Below are 19,682 nucleotides of genomic sequence, written 5' to 3'. Positions count from 1 at the left end.
GCAGCTAAATAAGCCGTTGATGGCTGAGAAAAGATGGGGGTGACAAGTTGAACGCAAGTTGTTTGAAATGTCAAAATTTGCAGACAATATGATTAAGGGTTTGGCAAGTGAATAAATAAATGGTCCAAATCTTGTTATCCATCTCTTAACTAATTCAATAAAAACAAACATCCTTTGACTAATTCCATGAACCAGTGGAAATTATTACATGTCCATGTCCAGTTAGGTATTTTTGGTAGAATATTTTGCATGCTATTTTTTTATTAGAATTATAAAGTATCGAATATAAATTTTAATTAAAATTTCAAATCCTTGACTTTATAGGTAAAATTCGTTTTGGGATTAACTCCATATCACTGATCCAACCACTTGTTAGTTTTATTTTGATAGTAATGACCATTTTATTTTGATATTAATGATACATTAAATTTTTTTTTCTATAATTGAATATAATGGCAAAAAATTCTTATAATTTAAATAAAATTGCCACAATTAAAAGTTATGATTAAAATTAATAAATCAAAAAAATTAGCAATTTTTTTATCATTAAGCTTTTTTATAATCAAACTTATTATAGATTTTAAGTTTGTTAAAATGAATTGACTCCTAAGCTCTCCCTCCCAACATAATAATTTGATATGTGTATTCATCTTTCCTAAAATTCCCTTCATAGCAAATTCAAAAAAATTGATAAAGACACACCATCTTACTCAGAACTTCCCATACATACTTTGTATTAATTAATTTTAGTGTGCCAATATCTCCGACTCAACTCAATTCAACTAAGTTTTTATCTAAAAATTTGGGGTCGGCTATATACATTCTCTTTCTCCACTTTAAACGATTTTGAGTTAAATTCTCAGAAATGTGTAATACTTCTAGGTTATGAGTGTGCCAATATCCCCATTTTTATTTTTTTAATATTTCATCTAGGCCAATAACATTCAATAATGATAATATTTGATGCATCTATATTCTTTATTTCCCACAAAGCATTTAAAAAAAATGGTCAATTGTTTTTTTTAATTAAATATAATAAATTTAAGGTAAAAAATATATTTAGACCCTTAAAATTATGTCAAATAGTCACATTATAAATTTTTAAAGTATCTTAGTGTCTAATTAAACCCATTAATTTTTAAAAAGATTAAATAAGTCTTTTAAATTTTTTAAAAGTATAATAAATAGGTCCTTTAACTTTTAAAAAAAAATAAAAAAGACTAATTTATAATTTACCTGTAATATAAATCTAGCTAAGGCCGTGCATGATAATTTTTAGTATTTGAGGTTCTCACTAGCAATTCTATGTATTTAATTGACAAAATGCCGATATATATTTATTACATTTTGAAGCAAATTAATAAATTATTATCTACCAAGTGGTTTAAGAAGTTTATCTATAAAAACTATAACGAAAATGATGAATTTATAGAGAAGTTTTTTGAATTATTTGGTAAATAATAACTTATTAATCTGTTACAGGATATTACATATACTTATAGAGATTTTAGAAATCAAATACGTAAGATTACTAATAAGGACTCGTGCACTAGAAGATTGTAGTCTTGGCCATATTTATATTAGACACAAATTATAATTCAATTTTTTTTTATCTATTTTTAAAAGTAAAAGAGTTTATTTGTTCTTAAAAAAGTAAAATAAGTTATTTGATATATTTTTAAAATTTAAATGACTTATTTATCTTTTTTAAAATTTTAAAGAATCTGTTTGGACACCGATACATTCTAAAAAGTTATTTGACTGTTAACTCATAATTTAATGATCAAAATAGATCTTTTACCTAAATTTAATTTAGTTGGCTATTGATTATTGCGAGTGAAAAAAAAAAGTTTAAAGAAAAAATCAACAAACAAAAGGGTGCAATTGCTCTTTTTGTAAAATGGGGGAAAAGGTGTAAATATTTGCCCATTTATTTTTGGCTAAGATTAAGTTGAGCCTTTACATATATATATTTTTTGTCTCATTATATTATTAAATTAAAATTTTAATAACTAAGCTTAAATTTAAATGACATTAGTTTATATTATCATTAAATTAATAAAATAAATTTATCTAAAAAGGTAAAATGAAATATTATTAAAAAAATTTTACCATTGAGTTATATTTTGTTTTAATTTGAGATAATAATTGTGAACTATTTGGCAAGAGATAACTTTTCATATTTCTCATTATAAAAATAATAAATATATATTAAAATATATAGATGAAGAAATTTGAATTCAATATTTTTTTATTTGTTATGGAATTAAAAATTAATATCTTAATTGAAGTAAAAAAAAAAGTACTAATATTACCCGTCTAAAATTAAGTCAAACATTTAATGCTAAGTGTTAGTGTTTGGTTAAAAGGTCAGAGCAAAAAAGAAGAGTCATCTCCAGGAGCTAGACCGAACATCACCTACCTTAGGTTAACTACACCGAGCAAGCAAGGTATGGGCTACCCAAATTGAGCAAAAGAAGACTAGGGTGACCCAAATTAGTCAAAAGAATGTTCAGGCTAGTGAGGCTAAGCAAATACAAAAGAGATGACAAAACAAGTGTAGACGCTCGCTGAGAGAACGAGAATTAACAATATCGAGCATCAGCTAATACCGATCAATAATATAACTGAATTTCAGAAAGAAATCTCAAAATATCATCTAAATATCTAAAATTTTCATAGATAGCTACAACAATTATTTAGCCTGTAGTCTATAAATATGAGAAATAGATATTAATTAGATACGTTAGCTCTACCAAATTGTATACTGAACTCTTTTATTGATTTGATAAATTCTACTAGCATTTCTATTTTGAACGTGAATGAACTGACTAATAAGTCCCTAATCTCATTGTTTTCTTTATTTGACAAATTAATTTAATATATTGAATTGATTATTAGAGACTCACAGCAGTATTAACTTTAGCTACAAGTAAAGGGAAAATTTATATATTTTCCCTTAAAAATTGAGAGAAACAAAAATATTTAATTTATTATTTAGATTTTATTTTAGAAGGAAGCAAAAGTGAGTACTAAGCGGTGAGAAGGTCAACAGGCAATACGCCCAAAATGTGCGAAACCCACGTGACGAATCTCACCTACGCATGAAGTGCAGAAGCATGGAGGAACCTTGGCAAGGACATTTTATGACTTTTCTATGTTTGTTTTCCCATTTCTAAGGAACGTACATGAGTTGGTGGATTTAGATATAATTTTAAATTAAATTAAGCTTTTCAATTTAAACTTGATTTACAATTATTCATTATTTAAATATTGAAATTAATTATTATTGATATGGTTTACTTAAAGAATAACATATACAAAATTTTAAACACTTCATTAATAAATAGCTTATAAAATATACAAAATTTGTATATCATAATTTTATTTATTTTTATTTAATTAAACTTTAAAATTAAATTAATTATGTAAATTAATAATTTTAAAAATATGAATTGATTTGATTTTATTCAGATTAATCTGATTTCATTTTTGAGTAGTTTTAAGTTGAATATGATATCAATATAATTGCAAAATCCAAATTGGATTTCATTAATCTTAAATAAATTGATTGTTCTCAAATTACGAATCCAATCAAAATGAACAAGTAATTAATTTTAATTCTATAATTTCAATGACGTATGCATTAGAAAGAATTTCCAAAAGCTTTATAGAGAATCCAAAGCAATAAATTTTCTAAAATTAGAAAGATTGTTAAATACATTCCATATATAAAAATTTAATATTTTTAATTTATATATATATATATATTATAAAAATAAATTTTAATATTTTTTTATATTTTTCATGAAATTCATAACAATTAAATATACTTGCATTTCATTTGTTTTAAGGTATCTAAGAAAAATAAATCTTAAAATCTCTAATCATAATGTCTAAGAAATATTTTACTCACAATATATAAGTAAATAGTAGAAATTAAACATATTTTTTGAAGATTTTTCTCATTTATATATGATTTATTATAGATCTACTTTACGATGAGACTCACTTATTAATTATGTAGATTTCATATATCTTGTGTCCAAACTAAACCCAGTAAAAAAATTTCCTTTTTTAATATAAATTTATGAATTATTAATAAGATTTTATACCATTATTTTTATTCAAAATTGTAAGTAATAATGAAGAAATTTATAGTAATTATGTTCATAATTACCTAATAATTAAATAAATTATTTTTTTAAAAGAAATTATCAATTCACATAAATTTATAATTTTATACGACAGCATTAAGTTAAAAAAATTGCCATATTTGTATATATATATATATATATATATATATCCTAATAAATGAAAGTGAAACAAAATTATTTACAAAGAAAAAAGGGAAAATGAAACAAAGAGGCCAAGCCCAAGAAACCCAACAATTGAAGAAGGAAGGACAAGTAGACTCAAACAACGCCTCTTCCTCTACATTTAACCAGTTTTTGCCTTCCGTTCCGCACCACAACACAACAAACCAAAGCCTCTCTTCTTTCTTCCTATTTCTCACACCCAAGAACCCATCTTTCTCTCCTCAAATCTCAGCCCTTTTCTCTTTATCCTCTCCACCACCTCCACCTCCCTTCGCCTCTCAATCAACCGCAATGGGCAAGGGTGGATCTCTCAGCGACAGTGTCTTGAAGAAGATCCTTCTCTCCTACACCTATGTTGCTATCTGGATCTTCCTCTCCTTCACTGTCATTGTTTACAACAAGTATATCCTCGACAAGAAGATGTACAATTGGCCTTTTCCCATCTCCCTTACCATGATCCACATGTCCTTCTGTGCTACTCTCGCTTTTCTTCTCATCAAGGTCTTCAAAGTCGTTGAACCCGTTACCATGTCTCGGGATCTCTACCTCTCCTCCGTCGTACCCATTGGTGCTTTGTATTCCCTTAGCCTTTGGCTTTCCAATTCTGCCTACATCTACTTGTCTGTCTCCTTTATTCAGATGCTTAAAGCTCTCATGCCGGTCGCCGTCTATTCGATTGGGGTTTTGTTTAAAAGAGAGGGTTTCAAGACCGATACCATGGTTAACATGTTGTCGATCTCGTTTGGAGTTGCTATTGCAGCTTATGGAGAAGCCAGATTTGATACCTGGGGGGTTGTTCTACAACTGGGTGCTGTTGCCTTTGAGGCCACTAGACTGGTATTGATTCAAATCTTGCTTACATCTAAGGGGATCACACTCAATCCTATTACTTCTCTTTATTATGTGGCGCCTTGCTGTTTGGTTTTCTTGTTTTTGCCTTGGATTTTCGTGGAATACCCTGTTTTGAAGGAGACTTCGAGCTTTCATTTTGATTTTGTCATCTTTGGAACCAATTCCTTGTGTGCCTTCGCCTTGAATCTTGCTGTGTTTTTGCTTGTGGGGAAGACTTCCGCTTTGACGATGAATGTGGCTGGTGTGGTCAAGGATTGGTTGTTGATCGCCTTCTCTTGGTCAGTCATCAAGGATACGGTGACCCCAGTAAACTTGTTTGGATATGGCCTTGCGTTTTTGGGTGTTGCCTATTACAATCATGCCAAATTGCAGGCATTGAAGGCTAAGGAGGCTCAAAAGAAGGCCCAACAAGCCGATGAGGAGGCTGGAAGGTTGTTGGAGGAGAGGGAGGGAGAAGGAACCGGGAAGAGAAGTGAATCACAAAACTAATCTTTTATTTAAGGGAGTTAATTTTAGATATGAAATTGGATGGAGAGTATTGGAAATAAGAGCAAAAGGAAGGCAAAGTAGTACCGGGCTTTGGTATTGGGGGCAAAAGGAATGGAGGGTGTCTTAGTTTTCTTTTGCTCATTCGGTACTGTTGTTCTTAGGTTCATGTTTATTATGCTAGTCATGGATGTTAGTTATGTTAGGGATCTGGGATCCTATCTCAGGTGCCCTGTTATTTTTTTTTGTCCTTTATATCTCCCATGTTTATGTAGGAACGTCTTTTATTGATGAAACTTTAGTGCTTATTTATTCATATATTTTCTTCTTGCTCATACAGATCCTTCACATTTTATTGTCAATTTTTTCTGTCATGTCTTATACTTGTTCTATTTGATGTGATTTGCTTCGGTTGTGCGAACTTTAGAAGTTCATGTGGTAATTGTTTGAGGAATAAATAAGCTTTGTTCTGAATCAGGACAATGCCAGTCTTAGTAAAATGTGATTTGGAAGGTGAATGAGTTGGGGAAGAAATTTGCAATGAGAAACAATGTTTTTATTGTGAAGAAAATTTACTGCTGTTGAATTGTCGTGGCATCTACATGGTGGTTGAGACTAGAGATTTGTGCTCTGTTTTGCTGCTAACCATGGGAAATGAGTCTTTGAGTTCTTTCAGATGCATGCAACTTTGGGTTGGCATGGCAAGGGCATCTATTAGGATTGCAGTGTTGCCTTTCTAGTTTCTAGTCTTTACATTTTATTGAAACAAAGGTCTGAGTCATAGCAATGTGACATCCAGTATGGTCCAGATTACCAGAGTACGACTTAGAGGATAATGAAATTTTCATTTGATATATGTATCCCCTAGCTTTTTAATGGAATGTCTGGAGGGGATTCCTCAGAGAGGGGTATGCAGTCTGTTGTTCCATTGGTCTTGGATGGATCTGATATGCTTCTTTACCTTGATGAATAGTTCCTCCGGTATCCAACTTTAGTGCACCCTGAAGAGGAGGAGATCTATCATTCATGATCTTGTTCTTGTATGTTTTGGGCATGGATTGAGCAGATGCCAAGGGTGGTATTCTTGATTCTTAATTGGGGCTAGCTGGCTAAGTGTCCCCTGCAATGTGAATTTCCAGAATCAGCTTCTTGCTTTTTGTTTCTCCTGATCCGTTCCAGGAGGACTAGGGAACAAGGTACACTTTTTCAGAATGATTGACCCATCACTTTTTCTACCTGTCTTTCTTCCTAGTATAAAATTTGCTTTAGGCACTTCACTCTTCGCTACTCTAATCAATTTATTACCTTTTTTTACTTATATTGTTCAATAACATGATATATTATAGTGTTTAGAGGTAAAGTGAATATAATATTTAGAGGTAAAGTGAATAATTCATGAAATGTTATCCTTTTTAACTTTTTCTTCTAATTAGTCAAGAGAGTGTGTTGTTTTGATTAGAGTTAAAAAAAGATGATATTATATTTTTATATTTAATGATATTTTTATTAAATATTTCTGTTTTAAATTATTATATAAATAATTAACTATTAACTAGAAAAGCAGTTAACCGTTATTGTAACATATAATAACTATTTAAACAGTAAGATGCTGAATAGACCTTAGATTCTCTTTTCAGCTTTTTCCCTGAGGAGCTCACCAACAACTTTTCCTTAAAAATGGAGTGGGTCAACACCAAAAGCTGAGATGTACAATTTGTTCTGACATCCCAATGCTATCGCGTTGGGTTGGTAGTTTGCCAAAGTGTTTTCTACTAGAAAGAGAAAAGAGGAAAGAAGACGCGTTATTCTTTTTTCTAAGAAAGCAGGGATGAGTTTTCTTTGTTCATATTCAGCAATTGCCCTCACGTTGGTGCATATCCCTTTTCCTGATCAATCACTTGTTACCAACAATGCCCCTTTTTGGAGAAGATTACTACGCCAATGTTGCCGGCTTGGAACGGACACACAATACTCGGTTTTGCTTGAAATGGTACACAATACACACGATTAGCCATTGAATTCCATTTCCTTAGGGGAGAACATATAGATTACATCTCATCAAGTACTGCATTTGATCGCACCTTTTTGAATAAATATGTTGACTAGAGAGTGTTAGAAATTAATATAAAATTAAATTTAACATAAAAAATTTTTAAATAATTAAATTATTTTTTTAACAATTTTTACAATGATATATTTTAAAAAAGCACTGCCTTACAAGCTGCAAGAATCAGGAATAGCAGGGAAAATTGTATATTCCACTGAATTAAAGTGAAGTAAAGTATATACAAAAAACACGTATTTAAATATAAATATATAATTTAATAATTATTATGTGTATCCTCATGCCGCCGCTAATTTATTTCATCTGCAAAGTTAATGGTCTGCAAACGGAACCAAGCCACACTACAAGGTGATTCCAGAAGAGACTTGACATGAGAACTTTGCGAAATAAAGTCCATTTTCATTAATTACGACCTGCAATGCAAGTATTCGATAAAAATACAATCCTGACTCATTGTTCTTTGGATTGCACGTAAATTGATGATGAGCTAAATCTAAAAATAAAAAAAAAAGGTTTTTGTAGCATACCTAATCAACGTAAGAACTGGTTTTTCTGCCTAGACCAAACTCCTACAGAAAAGTTGGGTTCAGAGGAAGCATATATGATCATGACTGCCAAACATAAATGCATGGTATGCGCTATTCTATCCTCAGTTGCACACAGGAAATGCCCCTTACTACTTCCACCTGATGATCCTTTAAGCTGCAATCTTGAGATGACAGAATGGAGCGAAGGTTGGCGGAAAAATATGGTCTTACTGTCACACAAAATGGTCAATTTCTAGTTGGAGAAAACTTCAGCACCAGTAAATTACCATGGGGCAGGTTAAATTCACGACCAAGTGCTCTGTAATTTGTCACGAGAATCTACCCAGTCAGCAACATCATGAAACCGTACCAAGTTTATTACCAGAAATCTCTGCATGAGCACATCCCATCCTTGAAATGGTGAAACCTGTTCCGGTCTCTCATTATTATTTCTCGATTATATATCTTAGAGACGAACTTAGTAGCGGAGTGACAATCACTGCAAACTCGCAGATTCTTCACAATTCTAATAGAAGTTCCAGGTGGGGTGTTCAGAAGGGCAAAAGCAATAGCCAGCTTTTCACTATGTGTGTTCAAAGTGTCTTCCTTGTCTTCATTGTCAATATCAAGCAAAACCTCTGATGTAGTTGGGACATACCCAGCCTGCTTCATCTCCCTTCCCATCTCGTCCACCATTTCAAATATTTCGCTGTACTGGTAGTGAGATTTATCTCCAGCCACAAATTCATAAATTTCATTGCCCAACTCAATCATAGTGCTCCCAGGGATCTTCTTCATTCCCTTCCTGTCCATCAACTCTCTAATCCTCATTTTCTTTTCCCAGTTGAACATTTTGGCATAAATGTTGGAGAGTAGTACATAGTTGGACTCGTGCATGGGCTCATTTCTAATAAGCTGTCTGGTGATTTTTTCTCCAAGCTTGAGTTCACCATGGGCACGGCAAGCATTAATTAGAGTACGCCAAACAATAGGATTGGGCTCAATAGGCATTTGCTGAACAAATTCCAATGCGTCTCTAATGAGTCCTGCCCTGCACAACATATCAACCATGCATCCGTAGTGTTCAATTTTAGGTACTATGCCAAAATTCTTTACCATCAAGTCAAAATAATCTCTTCCCCTATCAACTAACCCAGAATGACTGCAAGCAGAGAGCAGCCCAATAAACACAACATCATCTGGCACCACCCCACTTCCTATCATCTCTTCAAACAATGCAACAGCCTCTACACCACGACCGTGCATTGCCAAGCCAACAATCACAGAAGTCCACGAAACAATGGTTCTCTCTTCCATGTTCCTAAACAATTTGATAGCTTTATCAACATTACCACACTTAGCAAACATGTCAATCAGAGCATTACAAAGCTCAACTGTCTTTTGAACTCCTTCTTTCTCGATATAGGACTCTACCCACTTCCCAAGTTCAAGAGCACCTAAATCTGTACAGGCAGACAAAACAGATACCATAGTAATCTCATCAGGACAAACACCTGCGATCTGCATTTGCCTAAACAAACTAACTGCATCAGTGGACATCCCTAAACGTGCATACCCACCAATCATCGCACTCCACGAAACAGAGTCCATTTTTCCCATTTCATCAAACACCTTACGTGCAAACTCAATCCCTCCTCTGCCACAGCAATACATGTGCACCATTGTATTCTGCACATGCACGTCATTGTCAAATCCAAATTTCAACACTGAACCATGAAGAGACTTGCCCAAATTCAAGTTTCCAATACCCGCACAGGCCTTGAGGACAAAAGGGTACGTGAACTTATTAGGCAAAACATTATATTCAAGCATGAGGTTATACATGCATATAGCTTTGTCCTTCGAATGATTAGTTTGAGCATAAGCTCTGATGATGGTATTGAAGAGAAAGGTATCATATAAACGGGTATCCGATTCCAGTGAGAATAAGAAAGAGGAAGCATAGTCAATGGCGTAAATATCAGAGGATGTGGAAGTGAACTTGGTGAGGACAAGAGGATTGTTCTGGAGACCCAATTTGAGGATGTGGGTGTGGACTTGGGTGAGTTTGGGAAGGCTATTGCAGTCTTGAAGGAGAGCTAGACATCTCTGCTCCGCCGCTCTATTGTTGGCGCTGCAGTGGATTGTGGATGCAATTGCTATAGTAGATTCAGTCACTTTGAGCAGCTTTCTTTTTTGGGTTGGGAATTGCATTTGGTTACAGAGAACGAGCCTCAACAGCTTTTAGCCTTTTAACGGTTAAAAACGGAACTGACCTGTTGGGGGTCTCACCTCTCAACTGTCAAAGGTTAGCAGTGAAACGGCAGCGTTTTATCAACAAAGTTTATAACGGTTGATTAACAGAAAATAGGTCAATTATTAGATATTAAAAATCGGCGATAATTCATCAAGAACCCATCCTGCCTTCATCCAACGTTTCAATTCTCGTCCATGTCCCCAAACCTTTATAATCATCCACGTGGCTGGTCCATACTTAGCCACGTCACCCAAGTTAGGTCCCTCCTTTGTAAAAGAGAAATTCTACACCGTCCGGTGCTTGTCACCAGAGAAGGTAGCCGCTGCTAAAGCTGGTCAGTTACAGTTGCGGAAGCCTTAGGACTGGAGAGAGAGAAAAGAAGAAAAAGAGAAAGTCTGGAATAGAATGAGGAGCGTATCCTCAATTTCTTCGTTTTTATCACTGGGGCTTGTTCGACGAAGAATAATCTCTAATAAGTCTCAAATCAGTGTTCTTCGCTTCTACTCTGATGATCCTTTCCCTCTTTCCTCCCCAAAGCCTCCAGGTCTCCTCTGTCTCTCTCTTTCTTACTTTATCCATTCGCTGATAATATACATACGTGTATTTGAATCGAAATTTGGTTGCTTGACTGCTTCCCTATTTGATTTCTTGATGTATTTCCTTACCTGCATTTGATGTATTATACTCATCTGAACTTGTTTTATTCAGTAAATCGATTGCTCTTAAATTGTGAGATGAAAAAATATTCCTTCAGGGCTACTGGGACGCTATAAGAATTTGGTTGATCAAGGGAAGCTGCAGCATGATCCTTACCAGGAAAGGGTTGCTTTTGAATTAGAAAAATTGCTTGGAAGATTGGAGCAATATGAGAAAGACATGGAGGAATATCACGTACAATTTGGACCTTTTGGTTCTGTTATATGATTCAATTCATATTCGGTGTGAGACTGTACATTATAGTTTCTTTCTGTGAATACGCGTATTTTCTCCCTATCTTTTGCAGGTAAACCTAGCTAACTGGGAGAAGAAGAGGGAGAATGAGCGGCTTAAGCTTTTGATGGAAGAAGCTGAGCAGCAGCAGAAGGGGGACATACGGACATCAGTAAACAAGCATCGGAATAAACTTCTTGAAAGATGGATGTTTCGGTAATAACTATAGTAATTCGGCGTAAGCTGGATTATTCTATATATCACGTATTAATAATTTTAGAAGCTTATAACATAAGGTCTCCTTATTTATTCATTGGTCTAATAGATAGTCATTCCAAGCATCACACTTTTTTGCATAAACCCACAATGATGGTGCATATAATGATAATGTGCTGCACTGCTGTTCCTTAATGATGCTAAGAGTGACAAAGGTATACAGTAACTCATGAATTCCCTGGTGATTCATTTTATGATTTTGGCTGCACTATGTACATGTGAAAACCACTTGTTTTTAGATTTCATTCAAATCTCATGATGCAAATCAGTTCATTCTCTGGTTGTTGTAAATTCGTGTTCATTTTTCTCTCAAATTCCTTAAAATATTTCTGCCTCAGAAACACTAGTTGCTTTTTTATTTGTGAATTTATTTCGTAGTTTTTTCTTTATTCTATTTCTTTTAATCAATTGAATTTCTTGACCTAGGAAAAAACCTGAAAATGTTGAACCTGGAGTGGGTAGATGGGTTTCATACCTAAATAGAGAAAGAAAGTTGGATTCACTTGTTGGTAGTCGTCCAACTGCTCCTCCAGCACCAAAAGGGCTTTATATATATGGCAATGTTGGAAGCGGTATGTTTCTAACTCTATTTGTGCTCAAATTTGAAGTCAAAATAAGTTTGGCTTTCCATTTATTTATATTGTACCGTTGCCTTTTCTTAATTTATATAAGGGATTTCAATTTTTTTGCTTCTAAGCTTTTCTGCACTGTTAACTTGCATGTGAATATTTTTGTTCATTTGAATACAACACTCTTTAAGACATAACTCTTGATACTGCAGGAAAGACCATGCTGATGGATATGTTTTATGGTGCCACTGAAGGAATTGTTAAACATCGAAAACGATTTCACTTTCATGAGGTCAATATTTTATTGTGAACTCATGATGTTGTGGAACTCAATTCAATTGAATTCAACTAAGCCTTTATCCAAAAAATTTATTGGGGTCGGCTATATGGATTCTTTGTCTCCACTCAAAACGATTTTAGGTTAAATTCTCGGAAATGTATAATGCTTCTAGGTCATGTTGTACTACTGTTCTCCAAGTCAGTTTAGGTCTACCCCTTCTTTTCTTTCTATTCTCTAACTTAATGTGCTCTACTTGTCTAACTAGAGCTTCCGTATGTCTACGCTTCACATGACCAAACCACCTATATCTCCCTTCTCTCAACTTATCCTCAATTGCCGCCACTACTTCCTGTTCTCTAATACTCTCATTACGAACTTTATTTAGTCTAGTATGGTCACTCATCCACCTTAACATTTTCATCTCTGCAACTCTTATCTTAGACACATACGACTACTTTATTGCCTAACACTCACTACCATATAACATGGCCAGTCGTATGACTATACGGTAAAATTTTCTTTTCAATTTATTGGGAATCTTGCGATCACATAAAACTCCCGTGACACGTCTCCACTTCAATCATCCTGCATTAATCCTATGACTAACTTCCTCCTCATATCCTCCATCTACTTGAAGGATTGAGCGGAGATATTCAAAGTGATTACTTTGGGGCATTCTTTATTGGGCTTGACAACCAAAGGCATGCCCACATGTGCATGTTCTGACATACGGGTGTTTATTTTGGGTGGGGTTTGGGAGTTGAGTTTGGAAAGAATACTATGCTTGTAATCATCCCTGATATGCTGGCCAGTGGCCGTATTCTTGGTTACTGGGAGCCTAATCACATGCTATTTATTCAAGCTGTACATCAATACTGATTGGTAGGAAGAAAAAGTTGTATTTTACCACACTTCCTTGCAGGCTATGCTGAATATAAATGAACATATGCATAAGATATGGAAGAATCAAGTGGAGGAACAGTCATTGCAGTCAAGCTTATCTAGCTGGATTATGAATCTTCCTTTTGATATGAAAGTCAAGGAGTGGTTAGCTGCAGAGGAAAGGTATAAGCAAGAAGTGCAGATGAAAAACATTCTCCCTGCGGTGGCAGACAAGTTTCTTGTAGATCAACAAGGAGATCAAAATGGGGCTAGTATTCTTTGCTTTGATGAGATACAGGTACAAAGAAACATGTTCTGAAAGAGCCATTAGTATTCTTTTTCAATCATAAATTCTTGATCCTGTCATTAATAGTTTTTTTCTTTGGAGATCCTATCTTGGCTATGGGACATATCAAACATGGTGCACCATTTGATGACAACTCATTTGCATGTTGTAGGATGAATTTTGTGGTTGAGTTTCTTCATTTTCTTCTCTTATTTTCTGTCTTTTAGCAATAAGTCCATGTTTGGAGCATTTAAAGTTATCATTATCTGCTAGAACCTGTTATGGGAAAAAGCAGCTGATTGAATTTGCAACTCATTTCATGACTTAAAATTTGTGATTTTATATTACAGACAGTTGATGTATTTGCTATTGTGGCCTTATCTGGAATTCTAAGCAGATTGTTGACTACTGGAACTGTGCTTGTGGCCACCAGTAACCGAGCACCAAAGGATTTAAATCAGGTAGGGCGTATGCGTTCTCAATATCTTTTCAGGTCCTTGACTTCTTTCCCAAATTTCGTCTACATCCTGTATAAGAACTGATGGAAAATATCTGTAGCTTAATGGAACCCTTCTGATGTATTTCTGAATTATATCTTAAAATCTTGTCATAGAACTCCTTCAATGTGTCTTTCTGTACTTGCATACCAAAATTGAATGTTGCTTTTGTGCATGAAAAACAATAGTCTCATTTTAATCTATATTTACTGCATCTGTAGGATGGTATGCAAAGAGAGATCTTCCTAAAATTGGTTTCAAAATTGGAGAAGCACTGTGAGATAGTTCTGATTGGAAGTGAGATTGATTATCGACGTTTTATAGCTCAAAGATCCAAAGACCAGGTGAGATGCTGTGTGGTTATACTTGGTTTTCTTCCCTATTTATGTATGCTTTTGTTTGATCATTTGTTCCTTCTTACTCCATCTGCCTTCCAGATTTGCTTCATTTTAGCATCTTTATATTTGTTAGTATTTTTAGTATATTGAAATTTTCCACAACCTGTTTACAATTTTCAAATTCACAGTTTGATGCTAAATATTATTTTGAAGATCATCTTATCTTCAAATCTTCACTTTTTCTGTAGCAAGGAACAGTCCCTTGATGTTTCTCATGGTCATTAATTTACTGTGTTTCTTTTGGTTATATTCTAGTTTGTCATCTCTCAGATTTATTTTATTATGTAAATCTTCTAATCATGATCTCAGCATAAGGAAATGCTAGTCTCTTAGTACTGGAGCCAAGCTGAGGCGTGTGATTTATCTCCCATGGTTTTCCTTTAGCAGTTCCATGGTACTATTTTCAGTGTTCTTTTGTTCTTATAGTAGTTCAAGTTAGTTGAGTCACTCTCATGCAGATTTTGGTGTCATTGTACATTCCCAATTAACAATCAAAATCTTTGTGTTGTTTGGTGATGCTCTCATGTCCAGTCCATCAGTTCCTGCAGATCCATTAATCTTTTTCAATCAGTGAGATAGAGTAGAGAACTGCAACCAATATTAATTTCTTTTTAGAAAAAGAAATTGAAACAAAAATTTCAGTAGAAATTGTCAGCTTGCTTTTGTATGTTTGTCTATATCTAGTTGGTTGAAACTATAATTGCACATATGCAGGTTCACTATTTCTGGCCATTGGAGAACAGTGTTGTGAAGGAATTTGAGAAAATTTGGTCTCAGGTCACAGAGCAGTTGGGAGGAGAAATCACTTCTGCTACTGTCCCAGTTATGTTTGGGAGGTAGCTTTCAAACATTATTCATCTATAATCTATTATATGTTTGGCATCCAAGCTGAAGATTGTGCTTTTTCTTTGGAACTAGAAAGTTGGAGGTTCCCAAAAGCTGCAATGGAGTGGCAAAGTTTACATTCGAGTATCTATGTGGTCAGCCGGTATTATACTTTCTTTCTATGAAATTTTTTTATTATTTTTCGCCAATATTTGAACATGTTTAATTATTTTTTCTAGTCATACATACTCATTAAAGGTTATGTGTTTATGTTGTACTCTGTTTTCTCATTTTCTTGTTAACTGATATTTTGATGGCATGTGAATTTTCTATCCCATATATTTTTGCAAATCTGATCTAAAGGGACAGAGCACCATGAAGTAGGAAAAAGTAAAAAGTAAAAAGTGAAAAGATAAACACAGGCTATAATGAACCTAACAAACTCATTATGATATTATCAGAAATAGTTTTCCATGAGAGAGAGAGAGGAACAAGGACTATGCGTCATAAAGGTTTACAAATGGGTAGGCTAGGTAAAAAAAAATATTTTTCAAAAGACTTGACTGAGAGAAGTACATTTTTGCAAAGTTTCATTGATGGGAAAGATCATTACTTCAGTTTGTTCTCATAGCTTTAAAAGTTGTCTTAGTTCTTGAAAAAAAAAATCCTAGCTTTTCTTCCTATCTCAATGCTGAAAATCGCAAGACATTTGAAATAGTATGTGCTTTATTTGTTCTGAAATCTGAATGGTAGATGATTGGCTCTCTTCTTTCGCCTTTTCTTTTTCTTACCCCTTTTTGGGTGTTGACTTGCCTTATTGATGAGTATATGCAGCGAGGTGCAGCAGATTATATTGCAGTTGCAAAAAGTTATCACACTGTCTTCATCTCTGACATTCCAACAATGAGCATGCGAATCCGTGACAAGGTAACCCTGTGTCTTTTAACACTACCCGAACAGAAGTACTGTATACAAGTCCCATAAAGTTTAAATATGATCCCAACACAGTGTTGTTAGATGTTAAGACAAAACCAATCAAAGACATTAAACTTGGCCAACTATAATGCCATAAGCTGCTACACTGTTTAGGCATTGTTCCTATTTGATTTCAACCTCCAATTATTGAATGAAAGATTCCAGTGTGAGCGGTCGGAGAGGGGGAGGGAGGGGGGAAGAGAGAGAGAGAGAGAGAGAGAGAAGGAGCGGGTGGGGGGTGATTAGGCATGTGTGTTTCTTGGAGCAATGTTTACCCTTTTGGCATTGAAGCTATGTGGTTTAATATTTCCCTTGTCTTTCCACCTCTGCTTGCTCATATGCACATAGACATGCTATATATGACAAAAAAGCAATTTATGAGCTTATGCTTATAAGTATTCCATATGGATCCTTAATATGTATTGCTGTATAACAGATTTGGAATCTTTATCTAACCATATTGTCAGCTAAGACTCATTATGACAAATCAATAACAAATTTTTGTTTTTTGCTTCAGGCACGAAGGTTTATCACCCTCATAGATGAGTTATACAATCATCATTGCTGCCTGTTTTGTTCTGCAGCTTCTTCTATTGATGACCTATTTCAAGGAACTGAAGAGGGCACACTTTTTGATTTGGAAAGGTAGTTCTATCTTTATGTTTACACTGGCCTTAGTTGTGATCATTTTAATATGTTGTGACATGAGATAATTGTTTTTCTAAGTGATCTTTTGAATCTGCTGGCTATTTCCTTCTCAATTTAGTTTCCAAATTACACATATTTGCCATATCTCCCAGTACTTGTACAATTATGTTATTCCTTCTTGAACAAGGTTTTCTCATAATTCTGTGAAATTTCTTGGGGAATATTATTATTGGAAAATCTTATTAATAAGCAGATTGATTTTTTTTTTTTTTATTTGTTCATGAAGATTCTGGTGCAACATGGTTTCCTATTGCTATGGCTCCAAAAATTTTGGTTTGCAGAACAGAAGATTTTAATGTTTGTACATTAGTTTTTTCATACTGTCTAATACTCCATGCTCCTTGTTTGAGGGGTCAGCAGTCTCTTTAAATGCTATGTGAGGCTAGAAAATTGACTTTCCTGGTAGGATGTGCATAATTTTGGTAAAGTAAATCACATGTGGACTTCTTAATATGCAAATTAAGTGTGAGGCATAAATTGACTGAAAATCCATCATGGTTGATGAGAGAGACCATCAGCTTTGCATTGATTAACTAAACCAGAGCCATGCATGACAGACTGCCATATCATGGAACTCCTTGCATAAGAGCAAACACACACAGCTTACTGATGGTCGTGAGCTGCTCTTTTGCTTTGTCCTTGTTAATTGCAGTCAGATTTCCCGTTGCATGTTCAAGAGTTCTTTTTGACTTCCATTGATTATTTATTTGAATGAGGTTTACTCTATTGAATATGATACCATGCCTGAAACCTTTTTTTTCTGTCATACTTCATTGGTAATTTGTGCTTGTGTGCATATCGGGCATTATCACAAGGTCCTATCATCTGAAAATATGGCGTACCCTTTTACCTTGAGAAATGTTTTTATGATTCCATGAGCATGTTTACTTCTTGTTGTCCAGTTTCCAATTTGAAACCGAGACAGAAGGTGGAAAGCTTCGAAGAGATGTCTTAGCTGAAGGCACTGTGGGATCTGGAGGTGCACCAACTGGCATAATTTCCATGCTATCTGGTCAAGAAGAGATGTTTGCCTTCCGCCGAGCAGTAAGTAGTGCTCCAACCATATTTTGGATATTACTATATAAATTTTGGAAAAAAAAATGTATATTTGTGATGTTATGTAGGGTTGTGAGGAATGATCATTCACTACTTATCTTGCTATTGTTTATTAAAGTAGAAAAAGAATAGTTTGAAGTTATTAACAGACAAGCTGTCTACGTAGGGTTCACGCTTGATCGAAATGCAGACACCTTTATACCTGGAAGGAGTTAGAATGCTTCACCCTTATTTCCAAAGGCAGAGCAAAGGATTTGGAAATAATCGAACCATTTTACAATCTCAAGTATCACCATGAATGGTAATTCATTGTACTTAATAGTCTAGATTATGCCCTCGGAAGTTCCAATATGTGTAATAATGATGTTTGTGCCTCATATCTCTAATTCATTGATTTTTCCTCCTTTTTGTTGTCTCTAAAATAGAATATTATTGCATTTTCTCAAAACATCCAAGTCTTAATTTTGATGCTCTAAAATGAAATATTATTACCATGAAATATTTCTTCTATTGATAGTGGGAGGAGCATCCTTTGAAAAATAATACGTTAATCGGCATATACATATAATTCATTAGAATCTGATTTTTCAAATAAACCAAATGTTAATAGATTCCTGAGATTAGGTATTAATAATTTTAACATACTTTATTGCAAACACTTGCATAGAACATCAATCACTGCACAGAAGAAGCATATGAGCATGGACATGGACCACTTTTTTTGTTCTTCTTCTTCGCTGCTAATTATTAACTGGGTACATGTCATATCCTGCAGAAACATTTTTAAACTTTTAATAAATTAATATATAGATCAAGAAGCAATTAATACAATTAACAAGTACTGTTAGAAGAAGATAGAATTCAAAAACTCTTATGTACTGGATGTATTCAACGTTGATTCTGGCAGTGGAAGAGCGAGAAACAGCAGAAAATGCATCATTGGACAAGAGGATGGTAGAAGGGCATGGAGATTTTGGGCAATAATCCACCACCTTCACATCAATAACACTACCCTCTTTGCATGGTTTATCATTTCCACTTAAGCACCTCAACCTGTAACGCCTTCCACAAGCTGCCCCATTATCCCATAGCCCCACACTCACTGCTACAAACAAGTTTCCTGGAGGGAACTGATCTCCTCTATTCCCATAACACCTTGTAGCTGCAAAAACACATATGATTAATTTAATCATTCTCTCTCTGCGTGTGAAAATCATATATATTGGAAAAAAAAAAGAAAAAGAAAATTAATTACTCACGTATATAAGGAGGATCATAAGAAGTAGCAGTACCAATGTCCCCAAGGACATGGCTTGCTTCATTGCTTAGTAAACTAAGAACTACTGCAATGGCTATGATGAGCACCATGATTAATTATGCAGAGAGGAAAAGGAACAAAACCCAACAAAACCCTTTATTTATGGTTGGAATTGAAAACTGAGATTCAAACTCGAGATTTTATATATATCTGTATTACTTTAATATTAGCGAGTT

At 34.2% G+C, this 19,682-nt stretch overlaps 4 protein-coding genes and 1 long non-coding RNA gene across 5 annotated transcripts; 3 read left to right on the top strand and 2 right to left on the bottom strand.

Annotated features, from left to right (window-relative positions):
* Nucleotides 1–4,404: 4,404 nt before the first annotated feature.
* Nucleotides 4,405–5,992, top strand: LOC110654048 (probable sugar phosphate/phosphate translocator At5g25400). Its single transcript, XM_021809914.2, has one exon. It carries the CDS (start codon nt 4,611–4,613, stop codon nt 5,658–5,660), a length of 1,050 nt encoding a protein of 349 aa, XP_021665606.2. The 5' UTR covers nt 4,405–4,610; the 3' UTR covers nt 5,661–5,992.
* Nucleotides 5,993–6,253: 261 nt separating this feature from the next.
* On the top strand, nt 6,254–7,585 carry LOC131179349 (uncharacterized). Its single transcript, XR_009148370.1, has 2 exons — nt 6,254–6,853; nt 7,282–7,585. It is a non-coding gene; the product is annotated as an uncharacterized LOC131179349 (long non-coding RNA).
* Nucleotides 7,586–8,100: 515 nt separating this feature from the next.
* Nucleotides 8,101–10,507, bottom strand: LOC110654049 (pentatricopeptide repeat-containing protein At4g21065). Its single transcript, XM_058146078.1, has 2 exons — nt 8,250–10,507; nt 8,101–8,135 (listed from the first exon to the last, which is right to left on the bottom strand). Exon 1 carries the CDS (start codon nt 10,461–10,463, stop codon nt 8,628–8,630), a length of 1,836 nt encoding a protein of 611 aa, XP_058002061.1. The 5' UTR covers nt 10,464–10,507; the 3' UTR covers nt 8,101–8,135; nt 8,250–8,627.
* A 142-nt stretch (nt 10,508–10,649) lies between these two features.
* On the top strand, nt 10,650–18,636 carry LOC110654050 (uncharacterized). Its single transcript, XM_021809916.2, has 14 exons — nt 10,650–11,050; nt 11,261–11,397; nt 11,510–11,652; nt 12,139–12,284; nt 12,494–12,573; nt 13,484–13,741; nt 14,080–14,190; nt 14,448–14,570; nt 15,339–15,460; nt 15,543–15,612; nt 16,284–16,376; nt 16,942–17,069; nt 18,035–18,176; nt 18,355–18,636. Exons 1-14 carry the CDS (start codon nt 10,912–10,914, stop codon nt 18,484–18,486), a joined length of 1,824 nt encoding a protein of 607 aa, XP_021665608.2. The 5' UTR covers nt 10,650–10,911; the 3' UTR covers nt 18,487–18,636.
* Nucleotides 18,637–18,771: 135 nt separating this feature from the next.
* On the bottom strand, nt 18,772–19,674 carry LOC110654053 (EG45-like domain containing protein 2). Its single transcript, XM_021809918.2, has 3 exons — nt 19,448–19,674; nt 19,068–19,350; nt 18,772–18,957 (listed from the first exon to the last, which is right to left on the bottom strand). Exons 1-3 carry the CDS (start codon nt 19,554–19,556, stop codon nt 18,951–18,953), a joined length of 399 nt encoding a protein of 132 aa, XP_021665610.2. The 5' UTR covers nt 19,557–19,674; the 3' UTR covers nt 18,772–18,950.
* Between the last annotated feature and the right edge of the window lie 8 nt (nt 19,675–19,682).

The sequence above is a fragment of the Hevea brasiliensis genome, chromosome 4 (genome assembly GCF_030052815.1).
Source record: "Hevea brasiliensis isolate MT/VB/25A 57/8 chromosome 4, ASM3005281v1, whole genome shotgun sequence".
Taxonomy (NCBI): domain Eukaryota; kingdom Viridiplantae; phylum Streptophyta; class Magnoliopsida; order Malpighiales; family Euphorbiaceae; genus Hevea; species Hevea brasiliensis.
This window is presented reverse-complemented; position numbering and strand designations above follow the sequence as displayed.